Genomic DNA, 27,282 nt, shown 5'->3' with positions numbered 1-27,282 from the left:
GCACGCAACAGCCTCGCGACAATCGACAAAGAATGCTCAGCGAGAATTAGATAGGGGCGTGTACTCCACCAGGCAAGCAAACGGCTTGCCAATAGCTTGGCAACGAGCTGGAGAAGGTCCGGCGCCTCCACCAAATGTTGTAGCTTATTTTGTTGTAAATGAGCTATCTACCTTCAGTATTAGTATGAGTCCAAATCTCCTTATATATGGATAGTCTTCACTTCAGTTGTGTTTGTCGTTAGGGCAGAGGGCTCTGGTTAGCTGGTGCTATAGTGTTATTCACCGTCTATGTGAGTGTCAATGCCGATAGGTGGGAGGTAGTCTAGTGATGGTCAGGTTACGGTTCTACAACAAGGCTAATCCAATGCTATAGTTCATGTAACGATGCCTCATATATACGCCAATGTACGTACACCTCCAACCAACCCTCTAAAGACTGGGTTGGGGTTAGATTAGCAGTCTAGACGTAAGATATTATGATATAATATACATGTTGATCGATCAACTATTAGTATACAATTAAATGATGTTGCTTCCTTAGTTGCTAGACATGGAATGAATATAACTATAAAGCTACTTCTATATAAATGGATAGACTGAATAGGAGTTGTGTTCCTACTATAGTGTTGCTATGGACTGAGTAAGTAATTCCCAACTCCACAATCAAAAGGTAAGAATATTGTACACGTATGCAGCATGTAAACAATGGTTGTTGATGCATACTTGTTTCCGTTAGTGGGAGATAATATATGCTGTAGGAATGTATTGTAACTGCTAAGTTTCCTACCTATTAACTAATCTCTTGACATTTACGTTTGTGGGAACATTGCTAATATACAGCTATTTCAAAAACATGATTTTCAGCTATAACAATTTGTCAATTTGCTTATATATTTATTATTTATGTACAGCATTGTGTGACCAAAAAAATTTTCTTGATTTGTTGAGCAAAAAATATTTTCTTTTTGTTGGCATGATGATGTATTTTCTTGCTCCAATATAAATAATGCATGTGGCAATTGTTGTGCATCATTGTTAGCAGCTTTCCCGTTACCTCCACAAGCACAATGTAGCCAATTCTGGAAAATCAGAGGGCAGCACACACAAAACCTTCAGCATGATGTATGTCTATTGGCATTGCTGATGTTGTACAACATACATTGTTTGAAAAGTCGATGCGCAATGACAAAATGTATGGTGATGGACCACTGGAACAATGATGGGAAGTAGGTTGTTTTAGTTATCGGACGAATCTATCATGATAAATCGTAAAGTTTAATAATTTTACTTTATTTGATATAAAAAGAAAATGTTGCACATAACTTAATTACTACCACATCAGCACCAAAGCCATAAAAGGCCTTTAACAAGCACAAATGAGAACAGAATAACAGAGTAGAAAAGGGCTACATATACTACATGTAGATATGTGAAAATAAGTGAATATAAGTATGGTTTATGTAAAAAAAAATCAGTGTTGAAAATCCTGAATGTTTTATGTATGTAGGTATGTTTTAATTTGATCAATATATTCACTCAAAATTGAGCACAGTACAAGCTGAAACAGTTCGAGATTTTGCATATAAAAGTATTCCTATCTAGAACAAGTTTGTTCTCTATAGCTGCAGATGAATTGGCAATGAGGTAGAGGGCACGCCAGATGCCATCTGGCGTGACTTCCCTTCATTGCCAGTTCACCCACAGCTATGGGGAACAACCTTGCTCTATGCCCATCTAGATATTGCTTGTATTAGAAAGCGTCAGGAAGCATTTTTGCTCTGCCATTTCTTACTCCCTGCAAACTCCTCTTGGAGATCCTTGATCTAAAATAAAAACAATCATAGCATGTGTATTTACATCTCCTTGAACTTGTAAAGTACTGTGAATGCAGTATTCAAGTGGCATTATTTGCGACAATTTTTGACTTTGACAAGAATACTATTTGTTAATTTAATGAAGTAGATTGGAAAGTTACATTGGACATTGTGATTAGCTGGAAGGTAATTTGGCGATCTCAAAGAACCGGACAAATCTGCTTTTGCTAGTTCCTGACTTTATTACTGTTTTTACAGTAGTTTTATTTCACAATTATTTCCTGACTTCATATATCTTCTCCAATCCTACATTGCTCAACTGACTTAGCCCATAGAGTTGACTTGTACAAGACAACAGCGAAATTAGTCCAAGTACTCAGTCTATGAATCGGATGGTGTTGTGGCACCTTGTTATCAATCTCTCAAAGAGTTGATAACAACTCCAGAGATGCTCCCAAATCCTGATTAGAGATTTGCACATTACATCAAATCACCAATCATGAGATTGGCATTAAAGCACCATAAAAATGGATTACCCAGTTTGTAAATTAAATCAAATTAAAACCATCAATTACATAGTGGATGATGGTTTTAATTTCATTTTATTTGAAAGCTGAGCAGTCACCCTTCTAAGTGATTTGATTTGGAGCAAAACGCATGCCAGCGATTTGATATGCTTTACAAATCTGGAATCAAAGACTTGGGAGCATCGCTGCACAACTTTCTCCAATTCAGACACTGAGCACTTACACTAAAGTGACACAAAAGCATCATGCAACAGGGTTCTAATTTTAAAACTGAGTTACTGAATATTACCACTCACCGGACTGTTAGGTATGAAAGTAACATCAGGTGTCTCAGTTACATCTATAATGCTGTCGTTTGTGGCGTTTCGTAGATGCTCCCCGCATCTATGGAAGCTCACATAGCCTCTGCTCTTACTCCTACCCATCCTGAGCAAGCACTGCGTTTCCTCCTTATCTTGAGCTATAAATCAGAATGCTCGAGGCATTGAACGTTTGGCTGGGTGTGAACAGGCAACTTAACAAATATCGCAGTTGGCAGCAAATAATTTGTTTCTGAAACCTAATCCTGCCTACACAAGGGGTTCTTCTGCATTATCCTACTATAACTTCACGTTTTTCTAGCTACTAATCTAGGGCTATAAATGGCTTGAAGATTCGCCTACCAATGAAATTCCACATTTAACCATAATTAATATTGCACGATTTGCCTAAAATTTTATCGCTGGTTATGTGAGTGAGTACCTCCGTGTTACTATCAGATGTATTGTCTTGAGGATGCGGTCTCTTTGTTGGATTCTGTGACTAAAAATATAAACAATACGTAAATTATGTATATCGACACCATGTGACAACATATATGAATTTATGCACATGTATAGCATATTTATATTTGTGGGCACAATCTAACTAAATTTAAATTGGCAAAAGAGTCCAAACAAAGGCCTTGTTGCCAGAGCTCCAAAATAAGCTTTCATTCTATCTTGCTTTTAATGATTGTTTTTGCAAATTTTAGGTGTGAAATATTCAATGTAAAATAAAATATTACGTCCAAGTTTAACCAAAGGTGTGAACTGCGATATAATACTATCTGGCGCATGTGTGAGGCCTCACGATGAGAAATTCTCAAGAAAAATGAGACAGATTGCCGTAAACTTCACTGGCTATTGGGTCAAGGATATGGTATCTGAGCATTCCAATCAAGTCTGTGTTTCTTTGCAATTCTACCAAATTTCTATGAGAGTGTAGATGAATAAAAGAAGAGAAAATGTTTTTGAACTTTGATGTACTGTGAGACCGAAAGCAAAGTATCGAATACAGCTTAGACATGTCGCAACCCTCACAGTAGTGTAGACTTAGATTTACTGCATTCTCTGATTTTGGCTTACAAGAATATAAATGTGCACGCATGCTTTTGTTACAAGATAGCTATTTCAGAAATAAAACAATTTAAAATCCATAAAAGTAATAAATATTATTCATCATCTCTATGTAAAATCCATACTATACTATCTGTGCATTTGCAAAGACATGGAAGGATAGCCCTGTCTAAATATATTGGACATACAATGACCGAGTTTTGCTGTCCAAAAATATCCCTTATAATAGGCTGAGTAAAATATTCTTGGTGTACCGGTAACTTACCCTCCGCTGTTCTTTGTACTTTTCCTTCTGGGTTTGCTGTCTTTCAGGGCCGTACATGCAGCCATACTCTTTTTCTTCGCCATACTCTTTTTCTTCGCCATACATACATAAATAGCTTTGACTGTCATGGATGACGTTCTTACCTCTCCAAATATCTTCACCTTGCTAAATTAGAGCAGATAAAATTTTAAAATTAAGAAACATGGTACAGATTTTTTAGATTCATTAGCTGAAGACGTCGTAGGTTTTTAGCCTTACTTGATTGCTAACACTCAATTGGGAACTAACTGCTGCATGTATATGATGCTTGATACATTTATTGCTTGCTTGATTGTAGTTATTAATATATACAATGATTTTTAATGTCATCTCAATTGCATGCCAATGCTTGTACACTGAAGTCCATGTATATCTTCTAATCAAGGCTGCACTATAAGCTTGATCGTAATCCACTGCATGTCTGTATATACCCGAATATCCACTTCGTCAAATTAAGCTTAAAAGTTGAGTGTCTATAGAGAGTAATCCTTTATTGCTAAGACTTAGATGGTGTGTATCCAGTGTGAGTTGCTAGTGAACTGATGAAAATTGTGTCAACTCTGCTTCAAGTAGGGCCTGTGACGTCATAGATCACATGGTACAAAAATAAACCAAAAAGGGCTCCATCAAACTGCAGCATAAAAACATATAAGCTACTATTGACATGTACTTCTATTGCACAACAACCAAGCATAGGCCTACATTTTACAATCAAGGTTACACTTCAACATCAATATTACACTAAAATATCCGAGGTATAAAATGTTCATTTTTAACGCAAGATCACAAATTAGGCAGTGAAGAAAAAGTGCTTTAAGGATATGAGATTACCTTCAAAAAGTCTTTCATGCTTGTTGAATATGCCGTCCTCATGGTTTGTGTAAAACTTGTTGCCATATTCGATTTCATGGGCTTTGATAGCTTGCTCAGACTCGTCTAACAATGAGGCAAGAAGGAGCGGCATAATGCTTAAATGCACTGCAATTAAAAATATATATTTGGTAGGCCCTCAGGCTCCTCGTAGAAGTTGACTGTCGTCAGCGATCATGTCATTCAGCTATCGAGGCTTCGATAACCTACCGACATGATTGCCGACTACAGGCACGGGAGGCCTGTAGGTAGGTCTATATAGAAGATGAAATGATGAATACAAAAAGTCAGTTATGAATACATGATGACCCACTGAGGTCTTGAAGCAATATGAATATGCAGTGCATTTCAATTAATTTTTTAAGACAAATTGCAAGCAGAAAGCGACTCTGACTACTGAGGACTACTGATCACAGGCAGGCTGTCTAGTCCAAAAATATAACTGCCCTGCATTGCAGAAGACTACAAAAACTTGCTTTACCTTGCCTCCTCTCCTACACTTTTTGTGAACCAAACAGATGAGATACAGCCTAGGCCTGGCGGTGCTACTGACAGCGCACCATTGTAGTAACAAGTTCAAATAAAATTTGAGATACACAATTAAATGGTTGTTCCTTAGGTAGCTACATACTGTCGTTGCTTCAAAATGTCCTACAGTTGAGACTTGGTAGTAATATAAAGTTAGTTGTTAAAAAAGTGTGTGCTTGCAGCAAATACAGTAAAGATAAAAAACTGATGTCTTCTGTTGCCTTCATTTTTACAATCAATGCCTAACGAGATGCTAATACTAATATTTACAGTGAATTAAAATAAAATCATTTTAGGCTCTCAGAATGGTAACAAAGTGGACAACCGTTTTAATATGCATTTTCTTTGTTCAGAACATAATCGTAACTTTTCAATATTTTATGTAATACCGCTTTACAAAAGTGTATTCATATTAAAAAAATATATAACTATTTTTCAAATATAAACGAATACAGAATAACTAATGGTGTATTTTTGAGAAGATTTTTTCCGTTTTGTGAGCGTGTTACCATTTATTCTTAACAAGAAAAAACTACGATAAACAGCTATGTAAATACTCTATGTTATTTTGCTAAAAGAACTCATATTTGTAATTAAAAATTTGCTTGGAAAAGATGCTTACGTGATATTTTGTTAAACGAATAGATAACTACTCGATTTATCAACAACTAAACGTTTGCAGTGGTTCGACTAACTTTAAAGCTTTTGTATTTCCGGATTAAGCTCCGCCCCTACAAAACGACCCAGAAACTGACCAGGTTTTGAGCCACTGCAATTATACCTGACCCCTTCCAATAAATAATTGTTTTGATAGACTTTAACGCATAGCGTAATATCCTTACACTCATGCAAACAATCGTCCATACATGTAGTTATTTTCACCGTAAACATAAGTAATCGTGGCAGCTTATAGGCTATTAGCCAATAACGTACGAATATCAATGATATATCGATATACGCACCGGCACCTTACGCCTAGAATAGCTTAATGCTAGGGTCATGACCAATGGATTGGTCGCTGAAGCGCGCATTTCGTTTGCAATTGTTGTTTACAACCGAAAAGTACCACCATAGTACAGGAAAAAGCAGGTAATCTGCGACTATGTATTTATTTCCATCACATTGACTGTAGAGTAACCATGTTTCTACAAAGCTCAAATAAAAAACACTTAGCCTACATAACTGATTTATGCAACTCTTGCTTAAAAACCCATGGGTGGATATGGAGAATTTACGTTATGTATAACTAAAAACTAACACAAATCCACACACGACATCAGTGTTGAATGTGCTTTGTCATTTTAATCTATTTTGACTATATTATTCAGTTTACACACTTTTGCTTAGCTTGTGGGAACTGAATTGATCATTACTGGTTCAAGTACTAGAGAAGGTTGTTGTATGGAAATACTGTGAAAACAAGATACCGATAGGGAATGTAGCCAGACCACAGGATAAGCATATAATACGTACAAGCAGCAAGACGCCAAAGGACATTAAAAGATTCGATAATTAGAAAATGTCAATTGAAAATTATGAACTTCAGAATTGGAAGAAATCAATCATAGAAATTGCGTCAACACCAGATGGAGAACATGCCAAAGAGAGTCTTTTTTTGACAGTTAAGGCTCCTAGCTGTAAGAGACTGAAGTACAGGGCAGAAAAACATATAAACTTAATATAATTGAAGCTAAAATAAATTGACAGATGTTATTTGTTGCTGATCTGGTGTATGCTGACTGCTACAATGTTTCAACAGTCCTAATTCTGGCTGCCTCCTGTTATATTGTTGATATCCCTCTCCTTGTGCTTGACACTCTGTAGAGTTGCTGACTTCGTTGAATACCTGTTAGTATTTGTTGTAGCCAGTTACTCTCTTTTATATTAAGTGGTGTTGATAAATAATATCCATTATTTAGTTGTAATTTTATGTTTTCATTCCTAAGCTCTTCATTACAATGGCCAGAGAATTCCCAATTCAATTGATGTCCCATACATTCACATCGCATCAGCTGTGATGGTTGGACAAATCCCATACTTGATATTTCCGGCAGCATAGCAATTGCTCTAGGTTTTCATATTTGCTGATTGGTCATATATCGTTTTAAACCCTGACACATATTAGCCGTCAGGTGAAGCCAGACCCTAGCTTAAAAATTCATGCCGAATCCGTCCTAATAATCTGCCATTTATTGGTTGCTTTGTGCGTAGCCCTCGGTCTTTATCAGTTTTTCCCAGCAGTGATCCTCATCTCAGTTCAATAACATTGGTTACACGCCTCTGTGTCATGTTTTTGGTTTTTCCACTGAGTACATTTTGTGTGGCGGTCTCTTAATGCAGTGTCTCGTCGCGGCTAGTTAGTAGCTAGTCTTATTGTGCGACAGTTATTGGATGGCTTTCCATCGTTTGGCAAATTTGTCCCAGTTTGAGGAATGTCAATTATCCCTCGATCAGTTGTGATCTAGTCACCCCGGGGTTCATAATCGTATTCTCGTAGGTTTCTATAGTTATATACTCGTGCAATGGTCACCATGGTGCTGGAGTTGAATCATTTAATCTTAACAGTATTTAGCTGGATTGCATACTGGCTTGTTTGTCCTTTCATGTAAGTTGCCTATAATCATTCGGAATCCGTATATTCATAGTCACTTTTAAATATCTAGCCTTGTATATGCCATAGCATCAAGCTGTAAAGTACATGTATATATGTATATGTAAAGTTATTAGAAGGTCATTCGGGAAATATATTGTGGTTGCTGTATCATTGCGATAGTCAACTGTATTGAATATAATTATATATATATATATATTTGCTTATTAATTCATGTAAGTTGCTTATAATTATTCGGAATCCGTATATTCATAGTCGTTTATCTAGCTGTATATATGCCATAAGATCAAGCTGTAAAGTACATGTATATATGTATATGTAAATTTACATAATTTACATTAAGTTAGTAGAAGGTCATTCAGGAAATATATTGTGGTTGCTGTATCATTGCGATAGTCAACTGTATTGAGTATAATTATTTATATATTTGCTTATTATTTCATGTAAGTTGCTTATAATTATTAAGGATCCAAACATTCTTTTTGTAGGTTTTATGTTATCAAGTTTTTTGATTGTTTTATGTTTTGATATATATATTCATGTTAAGCTGGGCGCTGTAAGCTATTTTTATTCGTACTCTCTCTCATCATCATAAATATAATTTGTCATCCGCTTTTGTTGTACGATCTCGTAGCTCATATCTTCTATTCACTCTATATAGTGGTCATTCTCTCACTTTCCAGAATCAGTGTTTTTCTCTATATCTGGTATCTCCTTTGCGTTAGTTCTGTACGATGTACGAGGGTGAAACATTTTCATGTACAAGTTTTAATCGCTTTACTGAAACTCAGCTTGGTTTTGCAAAGGGCTTGATACACGGTACTATGTTTGCTGTGACATCTGTTCGATACAAAGTATGAAACAGGCTCAGGTACTGACTTGAAAGGGCTCGGCTACAATTTTTGCCAATCTCAAGTCTGAATAGGTAGCATCTACCTCCTATTTTGAAAGATATGTCTGTTGCTTGTTGATTGTAATAGTCTACATGTTTTAGTTTGAGAAATTCTTATATTTCTTGCATTCAACAGCCATATAAAAAATATACGCACAAACCACGTGTAAGTTGGTGAAGTCAAGCTACTAGCAGTTTTACACAGAGTATGAATGACAGCCAAAGACACTGAAATATTTAAAAACATTTTTTCCTAGGTGTTATTGACCTCTGACAATCTTTCTTCAGTGTTTCTACCTTGACTTTCTAAAGTCTGAGTGTCTTCTCACTAAATTATTACACAGACTGTTACTTCTATCTCTACAGGATGGTGCTGCCTCGATGTAGAAACAGCGCTAATTTTTTAATTTTCCGATTCGTGAGAGTTTAATCTTCCCTCATCATGACACTCTCTCATACGGTTGAGCTCGGCGACAAGGAAATCATCAAGATAATAGAGGAGTACCTAGCAAATAAACAGGTTGATATTGCCCTCATATGTTTGGAGAGAGAGAGTCGGGAATCATTAATGGTATGTCCTGAATATGGTTCTGGTTGAAAGGGATACCTCGTTGTCATAAACCATGTCTAAAACCATTCATAGGCTTGTCTCTCCGTCAGACCTTCCACCAACAAGTTTGCTGAAAACTAAGTTAAAATTCAAGTAATAGTATTCTTTTCTGACCTTCGCGCTATTACAGTGTGGTAATTATATAATAATTGTATGATAATTACATAGTATTATATAATAATTGTATGATAATGACATAATATTATATAATAATTGTATGATAATCGCATAGTATTATATAATAATTATACGATAATTACATAATATTATATTATAATTGTACGATAATTACATTATTTTATAATAGTCGTATGATAATTGAGTAATATTATGTAATAATTGTATAATAATGTAACTATTATATAATAATTGTATGATAATTGAATAATATTATATAATAGTTGTATGATAATTACATAATATTATATAATATATAAATAATATTGTACAATAATTGTATGATAATTACACAATATTATATAATACTTGTATGATAATTACATAATATTGTATAATAATTGTATGCCGTATAATCTTAATGCGGTATGATCAAAGCCTTGTCTGGCTGTCTGAAGAGACAGGTAGATTATGAAAAAAGGATTTCACCAGATGGGATTTGAACTCACCACATTTAGCTCAGTAGACAGACACTCCAACATCTACACCATTTGACCGTTTTGGCTTATTACACAATAACTAGTACAGTTTTTGGTCTTGTGCACCGTGAGATAACGTAATCACTCATCACTATCGTTTTGTAGGGGAAGACGGGGCACAGTAAGCCAATTTTGGTTTGTTTCTCAAATAAAATATAAGTGACTGCTTGAATTGAGCTTAAACTTGGTCTATAAAAATTTAACATGTTGTTATTATTGTATTTGAATTGTAATGATTCACTTTGGATCAATCGCGAGATTTTATTGTTTTTGCAACATTTTACACCTGGCTCACTTTGCTCCACTACCGAGGCAAGGTGAGCCACCCAATGGGGCAAAGTGAGCCATAGCAATAAATATGTGATTTGATTGCACATAATATATATTTGATATCTTTTAACTGTTTTAAAACATTGAGTGTGACAATTGGCTAACTAAATTTGACTTATGACTAAGACAGAACATGGTGAACTAATTATACATAGTTTATAACATAAAATGTGGGAGCAAGTCGTATGAGCATTATCGTGAAATAATGTAGTAAAAAGTGTGTCGCCTACAGTCTCTATCAGCAGTGTTATTGAGAATAGTTTATCTTACAGTGTAAGCAGATAAATCTACTCTGAATGTAGTTCGATTTCTAACCCTCAGAGTCCCACCAGTGTTTACTGGCTGCCCAAAAAATATAACTATAGATTCAAAGTCAACATCATACACGTCTTCCTCCTCTGGATAAACAAAGCAGTTTCCAGCTTTTCTTATGAAACTGATGGTAACTGAGTTTTCATTACATTTCATGACTCTTCCTGCATAATAAACATTAAAGATTGACTTGCAACAAAATTCACATTACAGTTATTTGCTATCAAAACATTCACCATGTCTTACTCTGCTGTGTTGTAGTTGCAAAATAGGTGGAAATGGATTTACAAACTCTTAAAAGCTCAAAAACGAACAGTTAATCGCGGTCATTACGAGACCGCCATAAATTAGAATCTCTTTCCAAAACGGCTCAAATGGGACGTAGTTGTACCAGATGGCTTCTGTTTACACTTTCACGCAACCTCATTCGTCGAAATATTTTCACAAATATACTTCATGCATTCAATGAAACCATGTCTATTGTCCTCACATGTCTATTTCATCGTCATTGTAATGCCGTCTCTTTCAGCACTGATAACTTATAACCTACCGTGAGAATTTATTTAATTTTTTAACCTTAGCTCGAAGGAGTACATATCATTGTCTGGTAAACATGACGAGCCTGTTGGTCACCTGTGATAATCAAAATATGTTGCAAAAATTATTCACGAAGTATGGGTCACATGATCAGATTACGACTAGATGATTAGTTCAAGTCGAAACAAAACTGTAAAGTAGCGATCATCTATATTTGATACGGTCTTTTGATACCAAATAACTGTAATGTGAATTTTGTTGCAAGTCAACCTTAGCCAATTCCGTACCAAACTAAAACATGATTATTGATGTTAATATTGTCCCTAGTAGGAGGTACATCTTTACTTTCATCTTTATCTGGACTTTCTTCATCAGAACACAATAATTATTGGGCTAACTCTTCTTCCTCTGATGAAGAATCTGTTTGCTCTTTTTTCTTAGTTTTTCTTTGTCTTGTTCTTAGTCACAGTTACTTTGGATGTTTTTAGCGTAGATCTAATCCAAGTAGACACATGTTGCTACATTTTAAACACCGGCTCACCTGCTTTCTTGTTTCTTGACCAGCTTGGTGGAATACTCAAGTCATTAGCCATGCTGTATTTGTAAGCTAGTTCACATACTTTTTCAGTAGATAAATCTTAAAATCTGTTGTCTAGATTTTTTAAATGGCTAGCCAACTCTTCTTACTTCTCATGCAACACCTGAGATCCACGAGATCTCTCATTCCTGCGCGAAGAGACGGTCACTTAGACGATGTTGTACAATAATGCAGTAACTTAAACAACTTTTTAGTTAAATGTAAGATTAGCTTGGTTAGATGCCAAGCTCATAGAACATGGTCACAAATAATTTAAATTATATCTATAAATTAAACAGGGTACATAGAACACTTGGGCATCTGCTTGTCCTGTCATGTGGAAAAAATACTTTTTCTGGAATATCCTTGATGTGCACCAAGCGATTAGCTAGCCTTGGATGAGAAAAGAAAATGTGGTGCATTCTTCTCTTGAGGTTGAAAGGTAGTTTTGTCAACCCAGTTTATCGTACATTACAGTGTGAGAAGGAAATTTATCACAAACTCTCTTGTACACCAGAGTACAGGGTTACGATGCATTAGAACGGAACTGCGTCAACGAAGTGCAGTACGCAATAATTTTGCAATACATTACAACTTTCTAATTCACAGTAGACATCCACTGCTACTGTGCTCCTGTTTCACATTGCCCATTGCTATATATTGGGCATTCACTTTTATGAAGCATTACCTGACAACCACCACTTCACGCACGCATGCTCTGAATGCACATTCTTCATAACATGAAACTGCTTGTGTACTGCAACTGCTGATTAGTATGAAGTTGATACTGTGGACCAGCTGACAATCCTGACTTTCCAAGCCTCTATACTGCATTGTGTACCATTTTTCACATACTGTGTTTAGCCAGTCCATGTAGGATACTCCTACTCTCACATCCTTTCATAATAGGAAGTCAGTCTGGCATTATCACAATTCTGATCGATGCAATTGAGGTTTTTGTGTTGTATTCTCTATAACATAATATGTTAAAAACGAAATAGATTTTTGCATTTCAACCATATAGCTAATTGTGATCAATTTGTTTGCCCACTCGTACTCAACTTTGACAGCATTCACATCTCGCCATCGTGCTGTGGTTGTGTCAAAGTCAACTCAATATTTGATTTTGTGATGAGTTTTCACAAAAATTGTGCTTAGGATGTATGTATGGTGTACTACTAACATTCCTACTACACCTTGCACTGCGAAATACACCTTAGCAACACTCTCATAACATCTAGCACTGCACATTGTGCGGAAGGCAACCCAGCCACTGTATCAATACCACTTATCCCACGACCAACCACGAGCGAAGCGATTGTTTGAGAGCTTTATGATAAATGCGTATGTGCACACAACTCACGAAAATTATTTATGAACAGCCGTCGCAAACCTTTGTACCGAAATCTCATCAACAATTTAACCATTTTTCAATGGAGTCGATTAAGTATAATAACGATACAAAACACGTATAAACCTTTTTAAATATATTGCCAAGTCTTTGAAATTTGTAGACAATATCCTAAAACTAACCCATCTGATCGGATTATACATAAATGGGCAGATTAATTTAGCCTAAAATCGTCATTAAAACTTTGACAAGCTTTTTTTCATCAAAGTTAAGACCGGACAACGAAACGCCGACAAGGCCGCGCGATAGAGAGTAGAACTATTAAGTCGTGTGCATTTTACGAGAAAAACGTGTACATTTCACCAGTCTATGGCATTGTCCAATTGCTGAAGGTTTCTATAACTAACGTAGAAGTACTGAAAAGTAATAGTTTTTTTGCCGATTTCAAAGTAACTGACATTTTGGACACTTACAATGATTACTTTGGTATTCCAACTGATGTTCGAAGCAGTGAAAGTAAAGGAAATGACAATGATATTTCTCTAACGATTCTTATAAGATTATTACAATATTTAATTATAAAAATAATTATTCGATTTTATAAGATTTAATTATAAGAATAATCATTCGAATTTACAAGATCGAAGTGTATAGTGACCGATGTTGGGCAGTATGTTACTGTTATTATTTTTTCTAAATAATTTTGTTAAATAGATATTCTAAAAATCTAGATAAATATCACAACTTCTTGATATTGGTTGCTATGACGTTTTGAAATGTAAACAAAATCGTGCATTGGTTTTCTATTATTACTGTATTACTATATTAATAATATTGGTTATTCTAATAATATCAGTGCATTTTACTTCTAATATTGCATTTCTCCTATTGCAGAGGAGAGATATATATAATATTTTCCTTTTATTGTTGTTGTCTGTTGTACATAATAATGCCCAGTACATTACAGCTACCATTGCAGTTATCCTATTGCACTGCAGTGCCATTTGATTGCCAATATTGCATTTCTCAACCATCAGTACCCTTTCTTTTTTCCAATATCATTTTGGTCGTGGGCTGTATGACAGGGAATTTCTAATTATGAAATTCATGTTGAACTTTCATGCGCATACTAGTAGACGTACCACTAGTAAGTTGATTTGTGGGCAAGAAAAGTTGTAACAATACTTCAGTTTATTTAGTTTTCAAGAAATTATCAGAACAAGTTAACCTTTTATGTCCTATGTTTGACTATGTTAGTGTAAATCTTTCGCATAACTAAGGAGGTTGTTTTTATTGTTACTGATTTTTCATCGTCTAGGTGACCATCTCTTTGAACAGGAATGAGATGTCTCATTCACGATTCTTCTGTGTTTTCATGCTTTGAATGGGTTAGGAATTGCCCTACCATTTCATCAATTCGGAGTTGCACTATTTAGATCATTCCAAGATGAGCGATGTATTCCTCAAAATAAAACTTGTTAGAGTTTTTCTAACTTTTTTCATATCAGGGTCACTTTTCAATTCATGAGTAGCCAATCGCCAGATCAAAATAAGAAATTATTTCATCATCTTCATATGAGCAACCCATCATTCGCATGTAAATATTAATATGAAAGTAACAGGTCCAGATGAAATAGTATGGAGAAGCAGTAGAATGTTTTTGTAGCCGATACCCGCATAGCTGTGTGAAGTACGCTGAAATATTTTTTACCTCTACTGGGGAGAGCTTAGCTGAGTATTATCAAATCCGATCCATCAGCAGTCAGCATTTCTGTGATACTGAATAGTACTCCCACGGCAAATACCTTCACATAAATTTATCGAAGCGAAATGGTCTGGAATAGGTTTGGATTCGTCTGTTCTTGTGATTTGGAGTGGAAGCAACTCCAAATCTATTAAAATCATGGAAACGCTCTGATTCTCAGGTGCTTTGATTCTGCTCTCATATTAATTTGTGATATTTGTAGGTGTTTTCTCAAAAGATGGACTTTTTCTCCGGCAGCTGATTCTTGATGGTCACTGGGATGACGTGCTTGAGTTCCTTCTGCCGCTCCATGGGGTGGAGGGCTTTGACAAAAACGCTGCCTTTACCTCATTTACAAGCATAAATTCCTGGAACTCCTTTGCATAAAGTTGGATCCTGGACCGTTACAGGTAAGTTGTCCTGACAGGCCATTACATGTGATAGTATCTGACAGGTCATTACATGTGAGAGTGTCTGACAGGCCATTACATGTGAGAGTATCTGACAGGCCATTACATGTGAGTGTGTCTGACAGGCCATTAAATGTGAGTGTGTCTGACAGGCCATTACATGTGAGAGTGTCTGACAGGCCATTACACGTGAGAGTATCTGACAGGCCATTACATGTGAGAGTGTCTGACAGGCCATTACATGTGAGAGTATCTGACAGGCCATTACATGTGAGTGTGTCTGACAGGCCATTACATGTGAGAGTGTCTGACAGGCCATTACATGTGAGAGTATCTGACAGGCCATTACATGTGAGAGTGTCTGACAGGCCATTACATGTGAGAGTATCTGACAGGCCATTACATGTGAGTGTGTCTGACAGGCCATTACACGTGAGTGCGTCTGACAGGCCATTACACGTGAGAGTATCTGACAGGCCATTACATGTGAGAGTGTCTGACAGGCCATTACATGTGAGAGTATCTGACAGGCCATTACATGTGAGTGTGTCTGACAGGCCATTACACGTGAGTGTGTCTGACAGGCCATTACATGTGAGAGTGTCTGACAGGCCATTACATGTGAGAGTGTCTGACAGGCCATTACATGTGAGTGTGTCTGACAGGCCATTACATGTGAGAGTGTCTGACAGGCCATTACACGTGGTTGTGTCTGACAGGCCATTACATGTGAGTGTGTCTGACAGGCCATTACATGTGAGTGTATCTGACAGGCCATTACATGTGGGAGTGTTTGACAGGCCAATACATGTGAGTTTGTCTGACACTCACATTACATGTGAGTGTGTTTGACAGGCCATTACATGTGAGAATACATATAATTATAGTTACAACTACACGTGCCATGAAGTTGTCACTCATTGACTCACTGTTTTCTAAAAAACACTTTTAGTTCTGATGCTACTTTGTTTGGATGTTTAGTTTCTTCAGTTTTTGTATTTTCGATTAAACACAGTCTGTTTCTGACATCTGTGATTGGCTAATGTCTTCCTTGGCTGTCATTCCATCATCATCCCTGTGGTTGGCTAGCAATCATTATTTTTTCATTTTGTTCATACAGAACCATGACTCCACATTGGACGAGGTCGTCAGCTGCCTCACTGAGTTAGAGCATCTTTGTTCTGATAGTAAGGAGTATGACAACTTGTGCTTTCTATTGACTCTTCCCTCTATTTCCTCTGATCAGGCCTACAAGAATTGGAACCCTTCCAGCGCCCGTATCAACTGCTTTAATGAGGTCGGCTCCCAATGTTGTTTTATTGCATGGGGTTACTTAGTCAGTGGGGTTATTATCTACACTCCTTGCTTTGTACAGTTACATGCTCTCCATGTTCTTATTGCATGGGGTTACTTAGTCAGTGGGGTTATCATCTACACTCCTTGCTTTGTACAGTTACATGATCTCCATGTTCTTATTGCATGGGGTTACTTAGTCAGTAGGGTTATCATCTTCACTCCTTGCTTTGTACAGTTAGATGCTTTCCATGTTCTTATTGCATGGGGTTACTTAGTCAGTGGGGTTATCATCTACACTCCTTGCTTTGTACAGTTACATGCTCTCCATGTTCTTATTGCATGGGGTTACTTAGTCAGTAGGGTTATCATCCACACTCCTTGCTTTGCACAATTACATGCTTTCCATGTTCTTATTGCATGGGGTTACTTAGTCAGTTGGGTTATCATTTACACTCCTTGCTTTGCACAATTACACTTCAGTACTAACATTTGTAACTATACAGTAATCCATCACTACTTCCTGGCTCACCATTCACCGATTCAGTACTTCACAGTAGAAAATTTTTGTTAAAATTGAGAGAAAATTAATTAAAAACCATTTAAAAAGTAAAATACATAAGACACATCAATTTCATGAATTATAAACATGTGACTTCCTTCTCACAACGAACCGAGTTAACACAAGTATGAATATTCAGGTCAGATGAAGTCCAAACTACGTTCATACTATGTAAGTGTATTCTGTGGTTTTAAATACTGGGACTGGGGTTGAAATATAAACTGTAGGTCAATCAATATAACTTCAAATTACTTATTATATAAGAAAGCAATACAATATGTTTAGAAAGCAATGTAAGTGTTTTGGTGTTAAAATTTTGGCTCTTACATATACTTTAAAACATAAGCTTTTATTTAGCAAATTTTCACTTATCACTGGGACGCCGGTTCCCCTTGACAACCTTATATCAACTGTACTTGAATATTCCATGTACACAGTTAGTATAGATAGCATGAGTTCCATTAACTTTGGCTGTGCTAAATGATAGATACAACCTTAGGCCTTAGTGAAGTTTTGATCACACATAGCCTAATGATACAATTGAACAACATTTTTACCATGATGGTAAATTTATCAAAACCATTGCTTGGCGAGGAGGTTTTTAGCCCTACCAGGAATAACTACAACCTGTACAGTATATTACAAATCATGGATGTAGGGAATGTTTAAACACGATGTTTGAGAAGGTTTTATGTTCTTATTTTGCTGTCAATATTGTCTCTGTTCTTTCAGCTATACCCACTGGTCAGCAGGTTCATCGGGCTTGAAAAGGCAGCACCGAGCAATTCATCAGCTAAACACGACAGACTAGTTAACCTGCTTGCTAAAGGTCAGTTTTCAGACTAGTTAACCTGCTCGCTAAAGGTCAGTTTTTAGACTAGTTAGCCTGCTCACTAAAGGTCAGTTTTCAGACTAGTTAACCTGCTCGCTAAAGGTCAGTTTTTAGACTAGTTAGCCTGCTCACTAAAGGTCAGTTGTCAGACTAGTTAACCTGCTCATTAAAGGTCAGTTTTCAGACTAGTTAACCAGCTCACTAAAGGTCAGTTTTCGGACTAGTTAACCTGCTCACTAAAGGTCAGTTTTCAGACTAGTTAACCTGCTAGCTATAGGTCAGTTTTCAGACTAGTTAATGGTATTAGTACCTTCCATTGCAATGAATTCTCCAACTGTGGACTATGTCATACCTATTGTACTCGTTGGTTCCGTTGCAAGGAAAGTTACAACTGTGGGTCATGTCATATCTATTGTATTTGTAGCTTCCATAGCAGTGAAAGCTACAGCTGTGGGTCGTGTCATAACCATTGTACACGTAGCTTCGATTGCAATGAAAGCTACAACCGTAGATCATGTCATACCTATTCTACTTGTAGCTTCCCTTGCATTGAAAGTTACAACTGTGGGTCATGTCATACCTATTGTACTCGTAGTTTCCATTGCAATGAAAACTACCACTGTGGATTATGTCATACCTATTCTACTTGTAGCTTCCATTGCGATGAAAGCTACAACTGTGATGTGTGTTTGAATACCTGTGTGTGTGCGTGTGTGTATGCATGTGCGTCCACGTGTGTGTGTGTGCGCTTGTATGTGTATGCGTTTTGTTCGTGTGTTTGAACATGTATACATGCGTCTATGCAGGTCTGCGCATCTGTCCTCGTGCTATGTGTATGTGTCTTCGCAGTTGTTAGCATGATTTTGGATGTGTGTCTGTCCGTGTCTGCGTGACTGTCTTCGGAATTATCATCATTTTTCTTCAAACTTTGCTCCAAATATTGCAGGTTTGTCAAGGTTAATTTTGTTGAATCACAACAAGATCTTCAAAGTCTGTCAAGAAGTTACTAAAATCTTCAAGGACGGCTTTTTAACTCGAAATTTGAAGGTACAGTTGGAACTATCAAGCTGTCAATATTTGGGACCTCTCTCAAGCTGCTATTGTGAACTCTCAATAGAACATTGATTGGTAAACGAATCAAATCCGTTGCATTTACTTGTACATACATGTATCCGGTTACATAAGTGTGTTTGTATGTGCATGCATGTTGGTGGGAGTTTGGTGTGTGCAAGCGTGTTTGCGCATGACTGCTATGCGTGACCGTATGTGAGTCTGACTATGTGTGTGTGCAAGTGTGTGTTCGTTTAATCGCCCAAGTGTGTTTCTGTGTGTGTCTCTGCGTGTGAGTGTGTATTTCTGTGCACAGCCGTGTCTGTACATTTTTCTATGCTTGTGTATCTGAGTTTGGGTGTGTTTGCGCGCGTGTGTGTGTGTGTGTCGCTGTCCGTGTCTGTGTGTATGCCTTTGCACGTTTATGGCAGGTGTCTGTTCTGAGCAAGTATATGAATGTATTTGTCCGTCTCTGTGTCTGCGTGACTATTATTAGAGTTACCATCAAAGCTCTGGAAACATTTTTCCAAATGGTGCAATATCACGAGATTTAATATGGGGAACTTTATTCAATCACGCCAAGCTGTTTTAATCTGTCAAGAGGTTACCGTGCACTTTAAAACAAGTTTTATACGTGCAAGTAAAAGATACATTTAACACTATTTAATGTGTGTTTGAAGACCTGTGTGTGTGCATGCGTGTATGCATGTGTGTCCACGTGTATGTGTGCGTGCGCGCCTGTATGTGTATGAGTTTTGTTTGTATGTGTGAACATGCATGTGTGTGTCTATGCAAGTCTGCGCATCTGTCCTTGTGCTATGCATATGTGTCTTCGCAGTTGTTAGCATTATTTTGGATGTGTGTCTGTCTGTGTCTGCGTGACTGTCATCAGAATTATCATTATTTTTTGTAAAACTTTGCTCCAAATGTTGCAGGTACGCCAAGGTGAATTTTGTTCATTAACAACAAGAATTTCAAAGTGTGTCAAGAGGTTACTATAATCTTCAAGGACGGCTTCTCACTCGAAAGTTGAAGGTACAGTTGGAACTATCAAACTGTTCCTATTTTGGACAGCTATCAAGCTGCCACAATGAACTCTCAAAAGAACATTTGGCGATTGATAATCAAATCAAATCCGTTGAATTTAATGGTACATACATGTATCTGGTTACATAAGCGCGTGTGTATGTGCATGCGTGTTGGTGAGAGTTTGGTGTGTGCAAGTGTGTTTGCGCAAGACTGCGTGTGTGTGACTGTATGTGTGTGCGGCTATGCGTGCGTGCAAGTGTCTGTTTGATCGCCTGAGTGTGTTTCTGTGTGGGTCTCTGCATGTGAGTTTGTGTATTTCTGTGCACAGCTGTGTCTGTACATCTTTGTATGTTTGTGTATCTGAGTTTGGGTGTGTTTGCACGCGCGTGTGTGTGTGTGTGTGTGTCGCTGTCTGTGTCTGTGTGTATATCTTTGCGCGTTCATGTCTGTGTCTGTTCTGAATAAGTATATGAATGTATTTGTCCGTCTCTGTGTCTGCGTGGCTATTATTAGAATTACCATCAATGTTCTGCAAACATCTTTTCAAATGGCGCAATATCGTGAGATTTAATGTGGGGAACTTTATTCTATCACGCCAAGCTGTTTTAATCTGTCAAGAAGTTACAGTGCACTTTATAAACAAGTTTTATACCTGAAAGTAAAACATACATTTAAAACCATTTAATGTGTGTTTGCATACACGTATGTGTGCGTGTGTGTGTGCATGTGTGTATACATGTGTGTATCCATGTGTTTCTATGCGTGTGTGTGTGCGCCTGGATGTGTATGCGTTTTGTTTGTATGTGTGAACATGTATGTGTGTGTCTATGCGAGTCTGCGCACCTGTCCTCGTGCTATGTGTAGGTGTCTTCGCAGTTGTTAGCAGGTTTTTGAATGTGTGTCTGTCTGTGTCTGGGTGACTGTCATCGGAATTATCATTATTTTTTTTCAAAATTTGCTCCAAATGTTGCAGGTACGCCAAGGTGAATTTTGTTCAATAACAACAAGATTTTCAAGTTTGTCAAGATGTTACCATAATCTTCAAGGACGGCCTTTCAACTCGAAGGTTGAAGGTACAGTTGGAACTATCAAACTGTCACTATTTGGGACCGTTATCAAGCTGCTACGGTGAACTATCAATAGAACATTTGGCGATTGATAAACGAATCAAATCCGATGCATTTAGTGGTACATACATGTATCCTGTTACATAAGTGTGTTTGTTTGTGCATGCATGTTGGTGGGAGTTTGGTGTGTGCAAGCGTGTTTGCGCATGACTGTGTGTGCGTGACCGTATGTGAGTCTGACTATGTGTGTGTGTGCAAGTGTTTGTCTGTTTAATCGCCCAAGTGTGTTTCTGTGTGTGTCTCTGCGTGTGAGCTTGTGTATTTCTGTGCACAGCTGTGTCTGTACATCTTTGTATGTTTGTGTATCTGAGTTTGGGTGTGCACGCGTGTGTGTGTGTCGCTGTCCGTGTCTGTATGTATGCCTTTGCACGTTTATGTCTGTGTCTGTTCTGAGCAAGTATATGAATGTATTTGTCCGTCTCTGTGTCTGCGTGACTATTATTAGAATTACCATCAAAGCTCTGCAAACATTTTTCGAAATGCGGCAATATCGCGAGATTTAATGTGGGGAACTTTATTCAATCACGCGAAGCTGTTTTAATCTGTCAAGAGGTTACCGTGCACTTTAAAAACAAGTTTTATACCCGCAAGTATAAGATACATTTAACACTATTTAATGTGTGTTTGAATACCTGTGTGTGTGCGTGTGTGTATGCATGTGCGTCCACGCGTGTGTGTGTGTGTGTGTGTGTGTGTGTGTCGCTGTCTGTGTCTGTGTGAATGTCTTTGCGCGTTCATGTCTGTGTCTGTTCTGAGCAAGTATATGAATGTATTTGTCCGTCTCTGTGTCTGCGTGGCTATTATTAGAATTACCATCAAAGCTCTGCAAACATTTTTCCAAATGCGGCAATATCGCGAGATTTAATGTGGGGAACTTTATTCAATCACGCGAAGCTGTTTTAATCTGTCAAGAGGTTACCGTGCACTTTAAAAACAAGTTTTATACCCGCAAGTAAAAGATACATTTAACACTATTTAATGTGTGTTTGAATACCTGTGTGTGTGCGTGTGTGTATGCATGTGCGTCCACGCGTGTGTGTGTGTGTGTGTGTATGTGTGTATGCGTTTTGTTCGTGTGTTTGAACATGTATACATGCGTCTATGCAGGTCTGCGCATCTGTCCTCGTGCTATGTGTATGTGTCTTCGCAGTTGTTAGCATGATTTTGGATGTGTGTCTGTCCGTGTCTGCGTGACTGTCTTCGGAATTATCATCATTTTCCTTCAAACTTTGCTCCAAATATTGCAGGTTTGCCAAGGTTAATTTTGTTGAATCACAACAAGATCTTCAAAGTCTGTCAAGAGGTTACTAAAATCTTCAAGGATGGCTTTTTAACTCGAAATTTGAAGGTACAGTTGGAACTATCAAGCTGTCAATATTTGGGACCTCTCTCAAGCTGCTATTGTGAACTCTCAATAGAACATTGATTGGTAAACGAATCAAATCCGTTGCATTTACTTGTACATACATGTATCCGGTTACATAAGTGTGTTTGTATGTGCATGCATGTTGGTGGGAGTTTGGTGTGTGCAAGCGTGTTTGCGCATGACTGCTATGCGTGACCGTATGTGAGTCTGACTATGTGTGTGTGCAAGTGTGTGTTCGTTTAATCGCCCAAGTGTGTTTCTGTGTGTGTCTCTGCGTGTGAGTTTGTGTATTTCTGTGCACAGCCGTGTCTGTACATTTTTCTATGCTTGTGTATCTGAGTTTGGGTGTGTTTGCGCGCGTGTGTGTGTGTGTGTGTCGCTGTCCGTGTCTGTGTGTATGCCTTTGCACGTTTATGTCTGTGTCTGTTCTGAGCAAGTATATGAATGTATTTGTCCGTCTCTGTGTCTGCGTGGCTATTATTAGAATTACCATCAATGTTCTGCAAACATTTTTCCAAATGCGGCAATTTCGCGAGATTTAATGTGGGGAACTTTATTCAATCACGCGAAGCTGTTTTAATCTGTCAAGAGGTTACCGTGCACTTTAAAAACAAGTTTTATACCCGCAAGTAAAAGATACATTTAACACTATTTAATGTGTGTTTGAATACCTGTGTGTGTGCGTGTGTGTATGCATGTGCGTCCACGCGTGTATGTGTGTGTGTCGCTGTCTGTGTCTGTGTGTATGTCTTTGCGCGTTCATGTCTGTGTCTGTTCTGAGCAAGTATACGAATGTATTTGTCCGTCTCTGTGTCTGCGTGGCTATTATTAGAATTACCATCAAAGCTCTGCAAACATTTTTCCAAATGCGGCAAAATCGCGAGATTTAATGTGGGGAACTTTATTCAATCACGCGAAGCTGTTTTAATCTGTCAAGAGGTTACCGTGCACTTTAAAAACAAGTTTTATACCCGCAAGTAAAAGATACATTTAACACTATTTAATGTGTGTTTGAATACCTGTGTGTGTGCGCGTGTGTATGCATGTGCGTCCACGCGTGTGTGTGTGTGTGTCCCTGTCTGTGTCTGTGTGTATGACTTTGCGCGTTCATGTCTGTGTCTGTTCTGAGCAAGTATATGAATGTATTTGTCCGTCTCTGTGTCTGCGTGGCTATTATTAGAATTACCATCAATGTTCTGCAAACATCTTTTCAAATGGCGCAATATCGCGAGGTTTAATGTGGGGAACTTTATTCTATCACGCCAAGCTGTTTTAATCTGTCAAGAAGTTACAGTGCATTTTAAAAACCAGTTTTATACCCACAAGTAAAAGATACATTTAACACTATTTAATGTGTGTTTGAATACCTGTGTGTGTGCGTGTGTGTATGCATGTGCGTCCACATGTGTGTGTGTGTGTGCGCTTGTATGTGTATGCGTTTTGTTTGTGTGTTTTAACATGTATACATGCGTCTATGCAGGTCTGCGCATCTGTCCTCGTGCTATGTGTATGTGTCTTCGCAGTTGTTAGCATGATTTTGGATGTGTGTCTGTCCGGGTCTGCGTGACTGTCTTCGGAATTATCATTTTTCTTCAAACTTTGCTCCAAATATTGCAGGTTTGCCAAGGTTAATTTTATTGAATCACAACAAGATCTTCAAAGTCTGTCAAGAGGTTACTAAAATCTTCAAGGACGGCTTTTTAACTCGAAATTTGAAGGTACAGTTGGAACTATCAAGCTGTCAATATTTGGGACCTCTCTCAAGCTGCTATTGTGAACTCTCAATAGAACATTGATTGGTAAACGAATCAAATCCGTTGCATTTACTTGTACATACATGTATCCGGTTACATAAGTGTGTTTGTATGTGCATGCATGTTGGTGGGAGTTTGGTGTGTGCAAGCGTGTTTGCGCATGACTGCTATGCGTGACCGTATGTGAGTCTGACTATGTGTGTGTGCAAGTGTGTGTTCGTTTAATCGCCCAAGTGTGTTTCTGTGTGTGTCTCTGCGTGTGAGTTTGTGTATTTCTGTGCACAGCCGTGTCTGTACATTTTTCTATGCTTGTGTATCTGAGTTTGGGTGTGTTTGCGCGCGTGTGTGTGTGTGTGTGTCGCTGTCCGTGTCTGTGTGTATGCCTTTGCACGTTTATGGCAGGTGTCTGTTCTGAGCAAGTATATGAATGTATTTGTCCGTCCCTGTGTCTGCGTGGCTATTATTAGAATTACCATCAATGTTCTGCAAACATCTTTTTAAATGGCGCAATATCGCGAGGTTTAATGTGGGGAACTTTATTCTATCACGCCAAGCTGTTTTAATCTGTCAAGAGGTTACAGTGCACTTTAAAAACAAGTTTTATACCCGCAAGTAAAAGGTACATTTAACACTATTTAATGTGTGTTTGAATACCTGTGTGTGTGCGCGTGTGTATGCATGTGCGTCCACGCGTGTGTGTGTCCCTGTCTGTGTCTGTGTGTATGACTTTGCGCGTTCATGTCTGTGTCTGTTCTGAGCAAGTATATGAATGTATTTGTCCGTCTCTGTGTCTGCGTGGCTATTATTAGAATTACCATCAATGTTCTGCAAACATTTTTCCAAATGCGGCAAAATCGCGAGATTTAATGTGGGGAACTTTATTCAATCACGCGAAGCTGTTTTAATCTGTCAAGAGGTTACCGTGCACTTTAAAAACAAGTTTTATACCCGCAAGTAAAAGATACATTTAACACTATTTAATGTGTGTTTGAATACCTGTGTGTGTGCGCGTGTGTATGCATGTGCGTCCACGCGTGTGTGTGTCCCTGTCTGTGTCTGTGTGTATGACTTTGCGCGTTCATGTCTGTGTCTGTTCTGAGCAAGTATATGAATGTATTTGTCCGTCTCTGTGTCTGCGTGGCTATTATTAGAATTACCATCAATGTTCTGCAAACATCTTTTCAAATGGCGCAATATCGCGAGGTTTAATGTGGGGAACTTTATTCTATCACGCCAAGCTGTTTTAATCTGTCAAGAAGTTACAGTGCATTTTAAAAACCAGTTTTATACCCACAAGTAAAAGATACATTTAACACTATTTAATGTGTGTTTGAATACCTGTGTGTGTGCGTGTGTGTATGCATGTGCGTCCACATGTGTGTGTGTGTGTGCGCTTGTATGTGTATGCGTTTTGTTTGTGTGTTTTAACATGTATACATGCGTCTATGCAGGTCTGCGCATCTGTCCTCGTGCTATGTGTATGTGTCTTCGCAGTTGTTAGCATGATTTTGGATGTGTGTCTGTCCGGGTCTGCGTGACTGTCTTCGGAATTATCATCATTTTTCTTCAAACTTTGCTCCAAATATTGCAGGTTTGCCAAGGTTAATTTTATTGAATCACAACAAGATCTTCAAAGTCTGTCAAGAGGTTACTAAAATCTTCAAGGACGGCTTTTTAACTCGAAATTTGAAGGTACAGTTGGAACTATCAAGCTGTCAATATTTGGGACCTCTCTCAAGCTGCTATTGTGAACTCTCAATAGAACATTGATTGGTAAACGAATCAAATCCGTTGCATTTACTTGTACATACATGTATCCGGTTACATAAGTGTGTTTGTATGTGCATGCATGTTGGTGGGAGTTTGGTGTGTGCAAGCGTGTTTGCGCATGACTGCTATGCGTGACCGTATGTGAGTCTGACTATGTGTGTGTGCAAGTGTGTGTTCGTTTAATCGCCCAAGTGTGTTTCTGTGTGTGTCTCTGCGTGTGAGTTTGTGTATTTCTGTGCACAGCCGTGTCTGTACATTTTTCTATGCTTGTGTATCTGAGTTTGGGTGTGTTTGCGCGCGCGTGTGTGTGTGTGTGTGTCGCTGTCCGTGTCTGTGTGTATGCCTTTGCACGTTTATGGCAGGTGTCTGTTCTGAGCAAGTATATGAATGTATTTGTCCGTCCCTGTGTCTGCGTGGCTATTATTAGAATTACCATCAATGTTCTGCAAACATCTTTTTAAATGGCGCAATATCGCGAGGTTTAATGTGGGGAACTTTATTCTATCACGCCAAGCTGTTTTAATCTGTCAAGAAGTTACAGTGCACTTTATAAACAAGTTTTATACCTGAAAGTAAAACATACATTTAAAACCATTTAATGTGTGTTTGCATACACGTATGTGTGCGTGTGTGTGCATGTGTGTATACATGTGTGTATCCATGTGTTTCTATGCGTGTGTGTGTGTGCCTGGATGTGTATGCGTTTTGTTTGTATGTGTGAACATGTATGTGTGTGTCTATGCGAGTCTGCACACCTGTCCTCGTGCTATGTGTATGTGTCTTCGCAGTTGTTAGCAGGTTTTTGAATGTGTGTCTGTCTGTGTCTGGGTGACTGTCATCGGAATTATCATTATTTTTTTTCAAAATTTGCTCCAAATGTTGCAGGTACGCCAAGGTGAATTTTGTTCAATAACAACAAGATTTTCAAGTTTGTCAAGATGTTACCATAATCTTCAAGGACGGCCTTTCAACTCGAAGGTTGAAGGTACAGTTGGAACTATCAAACTGTCACTATTTGGGACCGTTATCAAGCTGCTACGGTGAACTATC

General features: G+C 37.9%; 1 protein-coding gene across 2 annotated transcripts; it reads right to left on the bottom strand.

The window, feature by feature from the left end:
* Nucleotides 1–1,269: 1,269 nt before the first annotated feature.
* On the bottom strand, nt 1,270–6,115 carry LOC137409984 (uncharacterized). Of its 2 annotated transcripts, none has more exons than XM_068095609.1 (6): nt 6,042–6,115; nt 4,853–4,999; nt 3,983–4,147; nt 3,083–3,142; nt 2,638–2,801; nt 1,270–1,823 (listed from the first exon to the last, which is right to left on the bottom strand). In XM_068095609.1, the coding sequence occupies exons 2-5, from the start codon at nt 4,928–4,930 to the stop codon at nt 2,736–2,738; spliced, it is 369 nt and encodes a 122-aa protein (XP_067951710.1). In that variant the 5' UTR covers nt 4,931–4,999; nt 6,042–6,115; the 3' UTR covers nt 1,270–1,823; nt 2,638–2,735. The 2 variants fall into 2 exon arrangements, with proteins under 2 accessions (XP_067951710.1, XP_067951711.1); XM_068095610.1 differs by having other exon boundaries at nt 4,853–4,957; nt 6,042–6,097.
* Between the last annotated feature and the right edge of the window lie 21,167 nt (nt 6,116–27,282).

This window comes from Watersipora subatra, unplaced genomic scaffold (assembly GCF_963576615.1).
Source record: "Watersipora subatra unplaced genomic scaffold, tzWatSuba1.1 SCAFFOLD_26, whole genome shotgun sequence".
NCBI lineage: Eukaryota > Metazoa > Bryozoa > Gymnolaemata > Cheilostomatida > Watersiporidae > Watersipora > Watersipora subatra.
This window is presented reverse-complemented; position numbering and strand designations above follow the sequence as displayed.

Excerpts from the sequence above, each read along its gene's own strand:
- LOC137409984 (XM_068095609.1), bottom strand. The coding sequence starts at position 4,930 with ATGAAATCGAATATGGCAACAAGTTTTACACAAACCATGAGGACGGCA. Across the intron at positions 4,148-4,852 it reads GCATGAAAGACTTTTTGAAG|CAAGGTGAAGATATTTGGAG; the intron begins GTAATCTCATAT and ends GCTCTAATTTAG. Across the intron at positions 2,802-3,082 it reads CATCTGATAGTAACACGGAG|CTCAAGATAAGGAGGAAACG; the intron begins GTACTCACTCAC and ends TCTGATTTATAG.